Source organism: Rhea pennata, chromosome 1, assembly GCF_028389875.1.
Source record: "Rhea pennata isolate bPtePen1 chromosome 1, bPtePen1.pri, whole genome shotgun sequence".
NCBI lineage: Eukaryota > Metazoa > Chordata > Aves > Rheiformes > Rheidae > Rhea > Rhea pennata.
In genome coordinates, this window is record NC_084663.1 from 146,568,954 (window position 1) to 146,584,285 (window position 15,332).

The 15,332-nt window shown below is 35.7% G+C and overlaps 1 protein-coding gene across 2 annotated transcripts in view; it reads left to right on the plus strand.

Moving 5' to 3' along the window:
- The window catches only part of TMEM131 (transmembrane protein 131), a 100,509-nt gene that overhangs the window by 56,150 nt on the left and 29,027 nt on the right, over positions 1–15,332 (plus strand). For both annotated transcript variants that reach the window (XM_062601576.1, XM_062601577.1), the window contains exons 11-19: positions 84–145; positions 5,459–5,567; positions 7,246–7,354; positions 8,183–8,336; positions 8,438–8,608; positions 8,975–9,085; positions 9,169–9,303; positions 9,760–9,864; positions 11,497–11,583. In XM_062601576.1, coding sequence (XP_062457560.1) covers positions 84–145; positions 5,459–5,567; positions 7,246–7,354; positions 8,183–8,336; positions 8,438–8,608; positions 8,975–9,085; positions 9,169–9,303; positions 9,760–9,864; positions 11,497–11,583 — 1,043 coding nt within the window. The remainder of the gene's footprint in view (positions 1–83; positions 146–5,458; positions 5,568–7,245; positions 7,355–8,182; positions 8,337–8,437; positions 8,609–8,974; positions 9,086–9,168; positions 9,304–9,759; positions 9,865–11,496; positions 11,584–15,332) is intronic.

Consider the following 15,332-nt stretch of genomic DNA (forward strand, 5'->3'; position numbering starts at 1 on the left):
AACAGCTAGTGTGGATTATTGTTTGTATAATATTTTTGTGTTAATATACCTAATAGCCATGTGTGTGTTTTGTTCTTTAACAGATCTGCCAAAAATTTTAAATCTGCATTTATTAAATTCAGGAACAAAAGATGTGCCAATCACAGTAAGTTTTACTTCCTTTCAGTCTGAAACTTTCTACTTAGATTACTTTCCATACAAATGGATCATTCACAGATCACCATATATTTCTGAATGAGAGACTAGGTGATATGTGGCTGAAAATATAACTTCGTAGTCAGACATGAAATAATCTGCATGCGTGGCAAAACTAACTCACTTGCTTTATAGAATCATTTGAACAGTTATTTCAACATTTATGGATTATGTCTTCAATATCTTAGACACTTGAAGTTTTTCCAGTTGAGAACCTTAACTCTAGTTCAGCAAGTGAGATTAATCCCCAGGTCTTTGGGATTCTTTGTCTCTGCCATAGACTCCATGAGACTGTAAAAAGGTTGTGGGCTAGTGGAGGTCCAACATATTAATTTAAAATGAGCAGAGTAGCTTTCAGCAGCAGATTGTACAATGACTCTTTTTTTTTTTTTTTTTTTTTGAGTTTCTCTGCTTTGTACCTTGAAATATGAAAAAAGGCCTGGGAACCTTCTAGAGCCCTCTCCAGTGAGATCACCACAGCTGCAAATAAAGTGCAGAGAGCTTTAGAATGCCAGTTTTTTGATTTTTCTATTTGCTATTCTTATCACAGAATTTTGCTTCTATTCTGGTGATCCACTTTCATTCACCTATACCTTTCTCTTATGTAATTTTTCTCATTGCCCACTATTTTTCTCACTTCTTCCCATTCCTCCTCTTTTCTTCTTTGTTTTGCAGATTAGTTGTACAACTAGCTATACTTTTTCCCAGTGCAGTTCAAAAAAGATGTTGAAATGTTGAAAAGAATCCAGAGGAGGCAAGAATGACTGAAGGATTGGCAAACAGGCTTTACTCTGAACTCTTGGAGAGCATTGCAGTATTTTTAAAGCTCCCACCTGTAACTGTAGGGAAGAATATTTTAGTAATAGAGGTCTAACAGAAACAAAACAAAATACTAGAAACTGAGGCGAGACAAATTTAGACTACAAACAGGACACACAGTTTTAATAATAAGAGTAGCATTGCACTATGATAATAGTCCATTGCAATGCTTACTAAATTATTACTCACTGGCAGTTTTTAAGTCAAGACAAACATGTAGTATTATACAAACAGGATTTAATTCATAGAAGTCCTAATACTTATTAGGTTAGTGAGACTACATGAGCCTAGAAGGTCCCTTGTGACCTTTGAAGTTATGACCTGCCTTCTGTAGAGGATGGCTACATGTTCTAATTTAAAGGCTTTTTTTTTTTTTCTAAAAAGACCAGAAAGTTCTTTACAACCAGAAGATTGGAAAATTTCTTAAATGATATTTTTTTCAGGTATGCCTATTCTGTTATGTCATGGCTATCTTAGATTGGACAGATTTTTGGCATGTGGATAGTTTGTAAAGCGTGAAACATCTTTCCTGAATACAATGCAAATAACTCTGTGCTCAAGTCATCAGTATCACTTCTAATATCTGATAACATATTACCTACTTCAGGAAAAAAAAATCTACCCATTTGTTTAGGCCATGGTTTTTATAGTACCAGAAGATTATCATTTGATGTTATTTGATAACTTCATTTTACAGGTCATGACAGATGTTTTAGGGATTAATTATCCAGTGTATAAAAGCAGTGAATTTGGGGGGTTTGAAGATTTTTAGAACTCACTTTTGCAGTGATAGTTACCTCACATCTATCCAAATATGTTATATTTTTCAGTGTGTCACATAAGGCACTATGCTCTCACATCCTTTTTGATACGCACTAAACACTGTACATAATAACTTTGAAAGCCAATGGTTCCTTTGAGTAAGGGACAATTTTGTTACGATGTTTGTGAACGGTATAACCTTCCCAGCATTTCAAGCACTGTGTGAGTTTCTGCTGCTGTGCCAACCACATATATTTCAAAATGGTCAGCATGGATAAAGAATTTTTGGAAAGAATCTTGTGAATGGGGTATTTCTAGGAAACCTTAAAAATGGATTTCTGATCCTTTGCAGTTAGAGTTTAAAAGTAGTTGAGGCAGAGCTGTCACAAATTTCATCTTAATGTCAGAAGAAAAGGCCAAGGCTATATTTAGCATATATTTAAGCTTGTTGCTGGAAGAACTAAATATCTTCAGGTCATCTGTGCATGAGAGACTGCTAATAGTGTTGTTGCCAAAGTTGTAGTTGTTCCGCCTTAAGTACTTAGTCATGCTGTGGTCCAACAAAGTGGTTTAGGAAAATGAGTCATCTTTTTTTCTTTTTTTTTTTTTCTTTCAAGCTTTAAAGCTCTTTACAAAATGCAAATAAGGAAGTTCTTCTAGGGTTTTCCCCATTTTTAGGGAGAATTGTGTTTATTTTGAGACTCGATGAACTTATGTCATGCTGTAACAATTAAACCATGCAATCAAATGTCTGATTAATTTGCTGATTTTTTTTCCTGTCCCTTCTCTAGAGTGAAAATTTCATGTTTCTTTAATGGAATTTATGCCCATTTGATTACTAAAAGCAAAGGCTTGCTCTTAAATACAAGTTGCAAGTCATCATTGATGTAAAAAGCACTTGGAACTTTAGGAGATCTGTGTATTGTAGATGAGTTTTGTCTGTTTGACAGTAAAAAAGTGTATAAATAATGTATGGATTTTAGTCACAATGCAAATACTTGAGCAGATTTTTTTTTCTGTTCTCTTTTTAAGCCTGCAAGAAGTAGTTTACTTCCAAGTTTTTAGTCTCCATGTATGAATGCACATATCCAAGACAAAGTTATCAAGGGAAAGTTAACTTAAAGGATGGAATTCAGCAGTAGTTTATTTCCATGGCAGTTCTGGGTGATGCTATATGGTTTTGCTTTATTTCCTGTGAAAGTTAAGTTAGAAGGTTAAGTTAACTGCAGCTGAAGGTCAGCTGACTAAATGACTGTATCTGAAAAAGTGAATAAAACAGTGAAGAGATTGTCACTAAAAGAAGGAACATTGGTGCTGCTTGCATCCACACGGCTATTTCATCTTGCAGTGGGGTAAGCTTGGCTTTACTGTCTGTAAGTAAAAGTCCCTGGCCTGTACTCCCTTTAGAGCCACGTCTGGGAATTTTCTGCCAATGTGCTAAGTGGACAAGTTGCAACGATACTTGGGAGCTTGCTGATAGTTGCACAGGATAGTTGATTGTGTGCCAGTGTTTGAGCCCATGCTCTTTTCCTGTTTAGTTTATGAAAATAGGTTGTGCCTGTGAGTTCTCCCCACTTACTCCTGCAGTAGCACAGTAGCTTTCTTTTTTGTGTTCTCTAGAATGCTTGAAGTCCATTTTTACGGTTATTGTGTTAAATTTTGAATGTGTTACCACACAGCAAGGACAGGAAGCCTGAGTGGGGCAGTCCATGGGAGATGCATGTGTTAATGAAGCACGTCGACTTGTTACATAGAGTTTAGTTTTGATGATTTGTAACGTGTATCTCAGGAAACTGCTTTTGCTCAGGCAAATTAAGTGAATTATAATTTGAGGAAAATGAAGTTGAAAGGATTGTTAAGGAAGTTTGTTTTTTTTTCCTTTAGGTGTCTTGTTACCGTATTTCCTTTGTATCATATATTCATACAGCAAATAAGAAACGTGCACAATGCAGTTAAGAAATTTTCAACAAAACAGTGCTAAATTCCTTCCTTAATTAAATTCACATTTTGAGTAAGTCTAACTAGGTTATTAAATAGACGTTTTGAGTAAATCTATCTAGGTTTCTTGCACTTGTGATTTAAGAGATACACCTGTGAAACCTGTTTGTCTCCAACAGGCTCCTCTTTTTGAATATTTCCAGTTTGGTTTGCTGAATGCAATCAGTATAATTTCAAACATTATGCTAAAGGCTGTTCCTTAACTATTTCTAGCAGCTCTTTTAATTATTATCCTTTTTGCTATGTAAAAGCTATGAACTTGGACACGGCTTTGGTTTTGTCTGCTTTAAGAGTTCTCTCGGGAGGTTTTTTACTTGTTTGTTTTGCTGTTGAGATTTTTAAGATACCATAAGATTTCAGTTTTGTGATGCAGAATTTCATTAGAAGGAAATTGTAATACTGAATTGACTCCTGAAGAGAGGTATCAAATATCTGTACAACATGCATGTTGATGAAGCTCAGTACAGCTGATAAAAAATGCAAAATCTTCTAGTTGAGGTAATAGGTATTATTCATTAGCTGAAATAGTAGTCATGCCTGTGTCCTCTAAAGATCATGTGGTCTGTAGAACATAGTTCTATATGCAAGATTTTATGGCTTTTATTTGCAAGAAAGGATAGCTTAGCTTGAAATAACTATAATTGGTTCCTACCACTGTTGGCTGCCCTGTTTCTCTCTGACCAAGAAAGGCTCAGCTGTTTATGAAGCAGGTGTTGGACCTCTGCAGCCCAGTGTAAGGTAAATCAGCACTCATTTCAGTTTCCTTAATAAAGCATCTTGTAATTTGCAGCAGTTCAGCAGCTGCTACATGAGCAGCTGAGCTGTTCTTGCAACAGAAGACAGCTGGGGAACAGGAACTATGGCAGCCATCCCAATTTTAAGTGAAGTAAGAATAAGAGCATTTGAATACTTAGATTCCCAGATAGAAACTGGGAATCATCTAGTTAAATCCAACTGTCTATCTTAGCACTTCACCAGCAATCTTCAAAGACTCTTCCAATATTGACATTCAGAATAGGTAATTCTATGGGTAATAACTGACTGAATTGCTGTTTTATTCATGCCGAATTCACCTTTTAAATTTAGTTTAAAGTAGTAACCTGCAGTACAAAGGCTGATCTTATAAAACATCGTTACAGATTGGCTGTAATCTCAGAGTTACAAAATTGTTCTCTATACAGTTCGCCCCCCTCTGCAGACTTAGCATGGCATCATAGGCAAGCTAGGTTTGCCTTGCCTTATGCATCATCACCATTAATTATACAAGTCAGTTAACAGCTTTGTTAATGAGTCAACCAGAAACAAATATACTCTGAAGCTATTTTAACCTTGCACCATTAAAAATAAAAAATAAGATTTTATTTAAACAAAAAAAGTCTTTTTTCTGTTTCATTAAACAAGCATTTTGTAATTAAATTTCTGTCTATACTTCATCCAACATTTCCAGAGAGAATTCTGTATTGCCATCTTTCCTCCCTACTGACTACCTGAGTAATTTGTAGGATCTGAAAAAACTTCTATAGTATCTTATAATTCTGCTTTGTTACAATGAAGACAGACCTGTAAAAACTCAGTAAAAATAATTACAGTTATAACAATCACCTTGAAGAATGCATATGAAAATTGTATAGTGTGTTAACAATGATAAATTTACAGATGCTTAATATTTTGATTCTGTTTGCAGAGTGTTAGACCTACACCACAGAATGAAGCTATAACAGTACATTTCAAGCCAGTTACGTTAAAAGCCTCTGAAAGTAAATATACCAAAGTTGCAAGTATTAGCTTTGATGGTATGTACTACTCCTCTCTTCCTGAAACATTTCAAATTCTTCTTAAATTTTAAAAATTGAATTATTTTCCAGTTCTTTTAAGAAATTTGTATTTGTCATCTTGGGGGGGGGGGCTTGAATTGCCCTACTTGGAAAGGGCTTATATTTCTTCTAACTGGTGTTATTTTCAAAGAGATCATTTCTGAAATCACAAACAACAAGTAACTTAAACCAATAACAAATTATAGTGAGAAGAGAAGGAATTCCTAAGTAATTGTGTGTAAAAATGGAATGTTCAATTTCTGTGAAACATAAGCAACGTTCTTATGTTAAAACACCTACTATTTAAAATGCATTATTAGACCAAGCAGACATCTGTTCTGAGAAATCCTGACAAAGCAGGACAGATTCCTCACAATATTTACTTAGAAGAGAATATATTGCTTGGATTGCCCTTTCATGTTTTGAAAACTTAAAAAAGAATCCAAAATTTTTTGTTACCCCAAAAAAATGTTTTATTTGGATGTAGATGTAGAACCCTGAAATGCTCTTGAGAATCTTACTGTCAGCTTGTTTTATTTTGCCATCTTGCTTGCATATTAAAGAAAAAGGAAGGAGGGGAGGGTGGCAAAACCATTCACTGTTTCCTTTCCTACAAGGAGATAGAATGTATGGTCCTAGTAACTTTCACTGATACCTTTATGGAAGAAGTGCATTGGTTCCTTTCCCTCCTACATACTGTCACCATAAATATTATGCTGACGTTTTGTAGAAAGGCACCTCTGTTTTTATTAAAGATTTTAATCAACTATCAGAATGCTGTTGACCTACTCAAAAGTTGCAGCTTTAAGTTACTAGCTGCTGCTGTAAGTCTCAGCCTGGATTACTTAAAATTGGAGGTATGTAGATGTAATGTTTTAAATTCAGATTGACTGGTGACTTATCTTCTGTAAAGCAACCAGGCATAACTGATATTTGCTCCTTTAGCTGTCCTAATGTATGTGCAGGTGCCTTAAGGATTGGTGGTTTCTTCCTACGAGATTTGAATCTCTTGACTGTGGCATTTCTACCAGAGTAATGCTGTTTGTTCTGTGACCTTGGAACAGACCTGTGGGCTTTATTCTCAGGGCTTATAGTTTAAGTTCTTACAAGGATTCTGGCTATATTTCTGTAAAGTTTAAACTATCTTTTAATTTATTAAAATGTTGCTGCGTTCTTGGTCCCAAGTCCTGATTGTCTGGTATTTTTAAATAAGGAGTGTAGTCATCTCAAGTTTCTGTTCTGTTGGTGGAGAGATGGATATATATGTATACATATGTATATATATGTGTGTGTGTATATATATCTGCTTTAAGTGGGGAATTCAGCTCAGCTAGGATCTGAATTATCTTCTGCACATATTTGAGTTATGCTTTGACAGGAACAACTAGACTTCCCTAAGGTAGATAAGCTTACTAATTTGGGCATGTCCCTTAACTGGAGTTAAGGGGGAGGGATTCAGAACTCAGAATAAATCTAGGAAGTGAAAGATCAATGTCAATTCTTTGAAATTTCCTTAAGATCTATTTTCTTCTTCAATAATGCTTTATTTCTGATCTAGCTCTGTGCTCTTATTTTTCCACTCCTGCTGGTCTAACCTGATAGATTGTTTTCATTTCTTGTCTGCTCTAACAAGCTTCCTATATTCTTGTGTGTACAGCATCAAAAGCAAAAAAAGCATCACAGTCTTCTGGGAAAATAACCGTTAAAGCGAAAGAAAAGAGCTACTCCAAACTTGAAATACCGTATCAAGCAGAAGTATTGGACGGGTAAGCTTACAATTGTTGAACATTGCTCAGAAACTAAATGCTGAGAATTAGCTGATGCAGAGGGAAATTTTAGCCTTTTATGGAAAAGGAGGAGATAGAGAGGTGGTGCGTGTCTTCTAAATCTGGAGCTTGCTTAGAACTACAATTACTAGTTTAAATTTTTCTGTTTTTATATTAGTAAATGAGATAGTCTTAGTAATGCATAAACTAGTTTCAGGAAAAGGATTCAGTAATCTTCCTGAGTTGTTTGTCAGAGTAGCTGAAGGCTCTGGTGAGATCTTCAGAATGCAGTATTGGAAAGTTTTCTGGTTTTGTATTTGCTAGTCTACCACTATAATCTGAAGTGAGGGTAGAGAAAATAGTTCTAAGCAAAATTCTGGGAAAACTGTCAGAACTTTGTTTTTTATTACTGAGTTACAAAGTACGGCTAAGTTCTTTCTAATTATAGTTTAAATAGGGTGATAATTTGTTGTCAACAGAACTGACACTATTTTGAAGGTGAATAAGTAAACTAGTCCTTGCATATCAGAAGTTTCGTGCTGCAGATGCCTGATTCAGATAATATGAAACATACGTGATTTGCAAAATATCTTAATAATCCAACACTTGTTTTTCGTCCTCCTAATATGTTGAGTTTCATACTTTCTTATTTCAATGGGATTATTGAATAATCTGTGTGTCCTTGTAGTGCTAATATATAGTGTCAGCACGCAGTGGAATATGTACCTTTTTTGCTGTGGGATTGAATCAGTTCTATTATTTCGTGTAAGAAGAACAGATTATTTTTGAGGTAGGTCTTCATTTTTAATACCTTTTTTCTTTTAATAGATATTTGGGATTTGATCATGCTGCCACACTCTTTCATATCCGTGACAGTCCTTCTGATTCTGTGGAAAGACCAATCTACCTAACAAACACGTTCAGTTTTGCAGTCCTCGTACATGATGTTTTGTTACCAGAAGAAGCAAAAACAATGTTTAAAGTAAGCCCAGTCCTGGTGGAACAGTTTTCCTGATCCTAAATGTTTAAATATGCTACACTTTGTTAAAATTTAACTTTGATCTTCCTTCTTCACTGATTTAGGTCCAGAACTTCAGCAAGCCTGTCTTAATTCCACCTAATGAATCCAGATATATTTTTACACTTCATTTTATGCCTTCCACATCATCTGTTCATATAGATAACAATATTTTACTCATCACCAATGCTTCTAAATTTCACCTACCTGTCCGAGCGTACACAGGGTTTTTAGATGTAAGTATTTTCCTTTTTTTCTGGAGACTTTAGTCTAATTAGAAACAGAACTTTCCAAACTCACTTTTAATTATTTATTCTGCTTGTATGGGAGGATGGCTTTTTAAATTTCATCATGATTTTACAGATAAGGAAAATGTCCCCCAAAAAAACCCACTTCACCAGTTCTTTCCATAAACGGCTTCTGTTACTACTGAAAAAGACCTGTCTGTTCCCTTTGGTTTTATGTAGCAAATGTGAGAACTTTGAGACTGTCACAGTACTGCTGTATTTGATTTTTTTTTTTAATGCGTTTGTTAATGAGCTTAGAGTTGGAGTATTCTTTGTGTGTAAGTTAAGCTAAAATGCCTTTATCAATCTTTCTAGTACTTTGTACTGCCCCCAAGAACTGAAGAACGATTTATAGATTTTGGAATATTGAGCGCAACAGAAGCTACAAGCATTTTATTTGCAATCATCAACAGCAATCCGATAGAGGTAAGGATCAATTCGTTTTTAGTTTTCCTTTTAAAAATTTTACATCAGTGTTATTGAAAATACTATGTTGTGTTCTTTTTAAGCTGGCTATAAAAAGTTGGCATATTATAGGGGATGGTTTGGCCATAGAACTCCTAACAACTGAAAAAGGAAACAAAACAACAATAATTGCAAACCTTCCTGAACTACAAAGTGCTAGTGCGTCAGATCAGTCTTCAGTAAGTAATCCTTTGAATCCGTTGCTTCAAAATAGGTTTAGAAGGGGGGAAAAAGAAAAAGCCAAATTTTTGTAAGTTTGTGGAGTGTTTTTGTTTTTTTTTTTTTTTTTTTTTTTTTTTTTTAATATAGCTCCACTTTAGTAGGGGAGTTTTGTATTTTAAGAAGTTGTGTTATGTTTAGATTAGTTGGATTTTGAAAGGAAAAGATTCAGAGGCTAATCTCCATGGCTTCAGATAATACTAACTATTTTTAAGGGAAGAGTGAAATTTATCAGCACAAGAAGTGTTTATTTTTTGTATTAATCAGTTATGAGATAAAATCTTGTATTTACCATTGACAGATGTGTCTCAAACAGACCAACTTATAGAAATGGGGGGTTGTTGGATATGTTTCTTTGTGAAGTTTGTTTCCGTTTGATGGAAGACAATGGATGACTCTGTTTCTACCATTTACAGGTGATACTAACATCTGGTTATTATGCTGTGTTTAGAGTAAAACTAATAGCAAAAGAACTTGAAGGAATTCATGATGGAGCTGTACAAATCACAACAGACTATGAGGTATATCTATTGTATATTCACTGGTGCTGCACAAATTACATATTTTTTTAATGTGAACATGAGAAAGAATAGATTTAATAAGGCAGGGAGGAAGGTGACAAATATCTTGGTTATCTTAATATGAGTTTTTTTTCTTAGTGATCTCATATTTTGTACTGTAAGACTTTCTAAACTGGCTGAATTAACTCAGAAAAGTGGTTGGTGAGTATAGCAACTTGTTTTAATTTGTACTGTAAATGATGTAAAGCATGAAGTTTTAAGAACTGTATTAGTGGATGGATTGCAGCTTTAGGGAGATGTTAACCTTGGAGGAAATGACAGTAGTGCTACTCATGCTGTATCTTCTTTGAAGGAATGAAGAATAACTTTCATTATGCTTTTACCTGGCTTTCAGAAATGTCCATTTCAGTCTGATCTGATGCTTTGAGATATTGGGTCCCCATGAGCTTCGATGACATGACACATTCTCAAAGCATCAATGCATGAAATTTTTGGCATGACACATCCTAGCGATATGCTTTTCTGATGCATTGTCAGTTATTAAAATCAAGTATAATTTTCAAAGTCTATAGTAAAAACTCACTGTGAAAGTTGCTTTGGAGAAATTAGTTTGCTGACAATTGATGCAGCAGAGTTCTTCCACTGAGGTTAGTGAAAGAGAAGATCTAGTTAATTCTCAAATTCATAAGTCTTTCCTGTTGATCCTAATAAATTATTTCCTGAGAGAAAGATTCTAATACATAATGGAACGATATTTAATATCATTGGGTTATAGCTTTCACTATCTTTGAGTTATGTATGTAGAAAAAAATAAACATGATGTTCATGCTACACTTACAAAGTCAGAAAATGATACAGCTTATTGTGTGATTCTGATGAAGCTATAGAAAATAAGAAATTCTTAATTTTTGCCAGTTGTCTGAGATTTTTGACACTTTTTAATGTGCATGCATGCGTGTGATCCTTCAGTATCAGAACCCCTTTTATTTTCTTGTTTGTTCTTACAAGTTACTCTACCAATACAATAAGGATCTCATTATTGAAATGCTTAGTATTTGCTCTATTTCTGTCCCTTCTGCAATCATTTTTCTAACTCTAATTCTATCTCAGGGTCTTATCATGACTTTTAATGCTTTTTGAAAAGTTTAGTGTATCCTCTTCCCTCATACTCTTTTTTTTTTCTCAAACACAACATCCTGTTATCCAACAGAATAAGCCCCATTCAAGTAAGATTAAATGATGTCCTACTGGAGAGCTTATATTTTAACTTTGCTGTTGTGTTCCATGCGAAATGATGCTAAGTGTGACTGAGCAAAGATGTGCTTCCTATTTTTCTGTAGTATTGATGAAATAAACAGCCAACCAATATTTTGATTTGAGAAACCATTTTTAGAAAGTTTTCTTTAATAAAATTTCAAAGAGATGAAACTTGTGATTGGGATTGAGTGCTGAAATGACAATATCAAGTATCTGTTTTGAGTACGATGATCTGTGTTGAAATTCTAATTCATGGCTCAGTGTTAGGTTTATATATACACTTGAAACATTCTAGAATTTCAGGATTTTGTTGTTCTAAGTAATGAAACAGACATTTAAATGCTGCAATTAATGTTTTTTTGTTCTTTCTTTCAGATTTTAACTATACCAGTGAAGGCGGTAATTGCTGTAGGCTCACTGACTTGCTCCCCAAAACATGTTTTTCTTCCACCGTCCTTTCCAGTAAGATAATTGGTGCATTAAACATGACATTTTCTATTTGTTCCTTTCAGAAGAGACTGCTTTCTTGAATTGTTGCATGTTGTCCTATTGCTAGAGAGACTGCACTTCTGAATTTTTAAAATACTGCTTGTCACTGTTTTTCTCGCATGTTCCAAGCATGAGCTGTCCCTACTTCTCTTCTTCTGCATCTGCTTGAATGGAGTCTGCAGTACTGGTGTGGTCCCAGATTCGATTCTTTGCAGCTGTGGTCCCTTTGTTATTCTTACCATTTCATATATGTTGGTACTATGAGCAAGAGAGAAAAATGCAAGAAACAATATATTGCCAGAAACAAAGTCAGCTAATGAAGTGAAGTTTCAGGATGAGAAGTCCTTGATCTCCGTGGAAAGATTATATTACTGTTTCCACACTGGAAGTGCATCTTGAGAGGATACATGACAGAGTACAGGAACAGGAAACCAAGAAAGCTGTGTGACTGCAGCTACTCTGCTGCTCTGCAAAAATATATAATGGCTGTTCCTGGGAAGTGACATGTCTTTCATCCCTGCTCATGCAGTAATGTTTACTCAGGGAATGCCAGAAGCAACTTCTTTACTCAGGGCTGTATATTCAGGCAGCAAGCCATTATACAAGTTAATATTTTCCTCTCCACTTAGCATTCAGCATAACCATGGGAGCACAAGCAATTGAGCCACAATGTTTTTAGGATTGGCATTTTACACAAGTATACATTTCATGTGGCTTTCTGATGGGTAAAGAATATAGCATGATTAAAAATCTTTGGGAAAGGGATTAAAAACCTGAAAGAAAAATAGAAATGCTAGTAAAAAGAGATGCAGATGATGTGATAGAAGTTACTTAAGCAATTTTCTGCAAGAATGAAAGATCAGAGATGTGAATCTAACTTCAATATATTTTGAAAAACAGCACTCAAAAAGGAGAGTATTACAGCCTCTACTAGTGATTACTGTACAGGCTCAGGAAAAAATTGAAGAAATATTTGGCTGGAGAATGTGTTATGTTAAAATAACAGGATAGCATCAATCCTAAAGAGTCAGGGATTCTGGAACATGAGAATGGCAAAGACCTGAGAGGCTTGCACCTCTAAGCTGTCTTTGTGACTTGATCTGGAAATCAGTCGCTTTCTGCAGATCAGTCTGTGCTCAGTGTCTTATTCATTGCCCTAGTAGGGAGCACTTTCCTGAACAGACTGATCACATCTACGCTGTGCAAACACTTGAAGCAGTCCCTGGCGTGGTGCCTGTTCTGCAAGCCTCTCGCGTGCTGCTCACACCACTCATCCACGCGACCACGTTCTGTTTCACGCTTAGCCTAGCCTAAAGTACTTTAAGTATCCTGCACATTGTTCAGAGCTGCCTTCAGTATGTAACCATTCGGCCTCAGCACCATACTTGGCCAGGAAGATGTTTTCAGGCTTGTCCTGGCATCGAATAAGGGTCTGGATTTCCTCTGGCTCTTGTTTGGATTCTTCTAAGGCCTGAGAATTTTTACAAGTTTTAAAACGTTCTTTCTGTGTCTTGTATCTCATAGTAATGGCTCTTTTACCTTCCTTACTCCTACTAAGAAGTTATTCCCAAAGTGTGCTTATCTGATGGTTGTGATCATAAATGCATTTTTCAGTTCACAATTATTTCTGGCCGCTTTATAACCATTTATTCTATGTCAGCCCTGTCCTTGAGCTTAAGTAGCTCCCTTCCCTCCTTTTAGCACTTGACTTTAGTAAAGATCAGTGTATCTACTGTTGTTTTCCCTTAGTAGGTTAAAAAAAAAAAGCCATTTTTTCTCACAATCTTTCTCTCACTTTATAGGCTCTGTATTTCCCTGCTCATCATTCTGATCTTTTCCTTCATCTGCAGCAGTCTTTCTTCTGTGAGTGATCACACATTTACATAGTCATCCGAGTAAAGTTTTACCAAATTCCTTTGCAAGTCTTAATCATCTCTAGTGAGAATATCTCAGCTGATCCATATTAGCCTCAATCTGTCATGAGTTGCTCTTCATGTGAGAGAGCAACTAGAATGTATCGAGCTCTGCCTAGAGGTGGATGAAGACCGAGTCAAGAGCTTGTGGGTAAAGATTAAAAGGCAGGCTAACATGGGGGACACTGTTGTGGGCGTCTGCTGCAGGCGACCTGACCAGGAAGAGGAAGTCGATGAGGCCTTCTATAGACAGCTGGAGGTAGCCCTGGTTCTCACTGGGCACTTCAACCACCCTGACATCTGCTGGAGGGACTACACAGCTCTAGGCACAAACAGTCTAGGAGGCTCCTGCAGAGCATCTGTGATAACAGGACCTTAGTAAACTCGCTACTAATTTATCCCATTATCATTTCACATCCCTTTTTATTTCCTACTTCACAAATTGTTCTAAAGCCTTTGGTTATTCTTAAGGTCAAGCTGTCACACCTGCAGTCTCACAGATCACTTCTTATTTTTTATCTTTAGGCACTTTATTTCCTGTTATTCAACTACATGGTCTCATCATTATCTGGATATTTATTACACTTACTGCTGTATCTGTAACTTCATCTATCAGCTGCTCTATAAGCCTGTGACAAACTGAAATAGCTAATTGTTCATTTCTTTTTCTTTCACCATAGATGAGGCAATCTGTTTTCTGTATCCTAATTTCTGTCAAGATTGTTATCCTTGAACCCTGCAACAAAATACTTTATTAAATGTTAGGCCGTAAAGTGTTTTTTCTCTGTGTAATCTCACCTTTATTTTGTCATCTTTTCTCACTGGAATAACTGAAGAACTTAACATATTAATATATTCCTAAGATTTTGGTTGACTTGGGCTTTTTGGGGGGCGGGGGGAGGAGACTACTTGTAATGCTGCATTTTTCAGTCTCTGTGATATAACTTTTTTGTTGTCATCTTTCTTTCAACCCCAGAGTGCTGTAATTTTTTTTTTAGTAGACTTAACTGTTTCTAAGTCCAATTTTCAGAGTTCTCTAGAAGACCATCAGCATGGCATTCATAGTGTGTTGTCCTTGCAAAGGGCAGTGTTTTGATTTAAGTAGATTTACTGTGCTAACTTACACTTTATAATGATATTGTTAGCTTACACCTTTCTTGACTATTTTCCCTGAAAAAAGCATATCTTCCAGAACTTCTGTGCTAAATATCATTGGTCTGGAGTTTTTGTTGTTTTAATTATTGAATGGTAAAATCTTTCCCCTTTATCTGTTGTTCGGTGTTTTAAAGCTGAGTAAGGGTCTTAGTAAAACCTTGTTTGTTCTACAGTTTCATAAACCTCTATCTTACCCAGTTGATGGAGGCTTGTTACTCGTGCTGTTCCATAGGTGAAGCTCAGACACTGTCATGTCTACCTCCTGTTCAGTTTAACAGCATAATACTGTTTAGCCAAACATTCTTGTGGTTTCTTTCCATCTCCATTTGCTAATATTGAGACTGTTTTGGTATGTTACTGAGGCCACATGGCTCTCTGAGGCCACAGTCAAAGTTTGAGCCTGCAGAAATGCATCTCTGCTTCAGACCTTACCTTGAGAAATTGATTTAAGGGAACTTTGAAACCTCTTCTCCTGTTCATTAGAAGATATCTTGGACACTTAATTTGCTTGTATTTGTTTGCTATAAAAGGTGAAATCTTGTTACAAATCTTGAATAGCCTTTCATTCTTTTTTTAATTTATCTTTTGCTCTATATTCCTCAGAGCTGGGCTTTGAGGTAAGGTGAAAAAACATGACCACAGAATCATTTACAA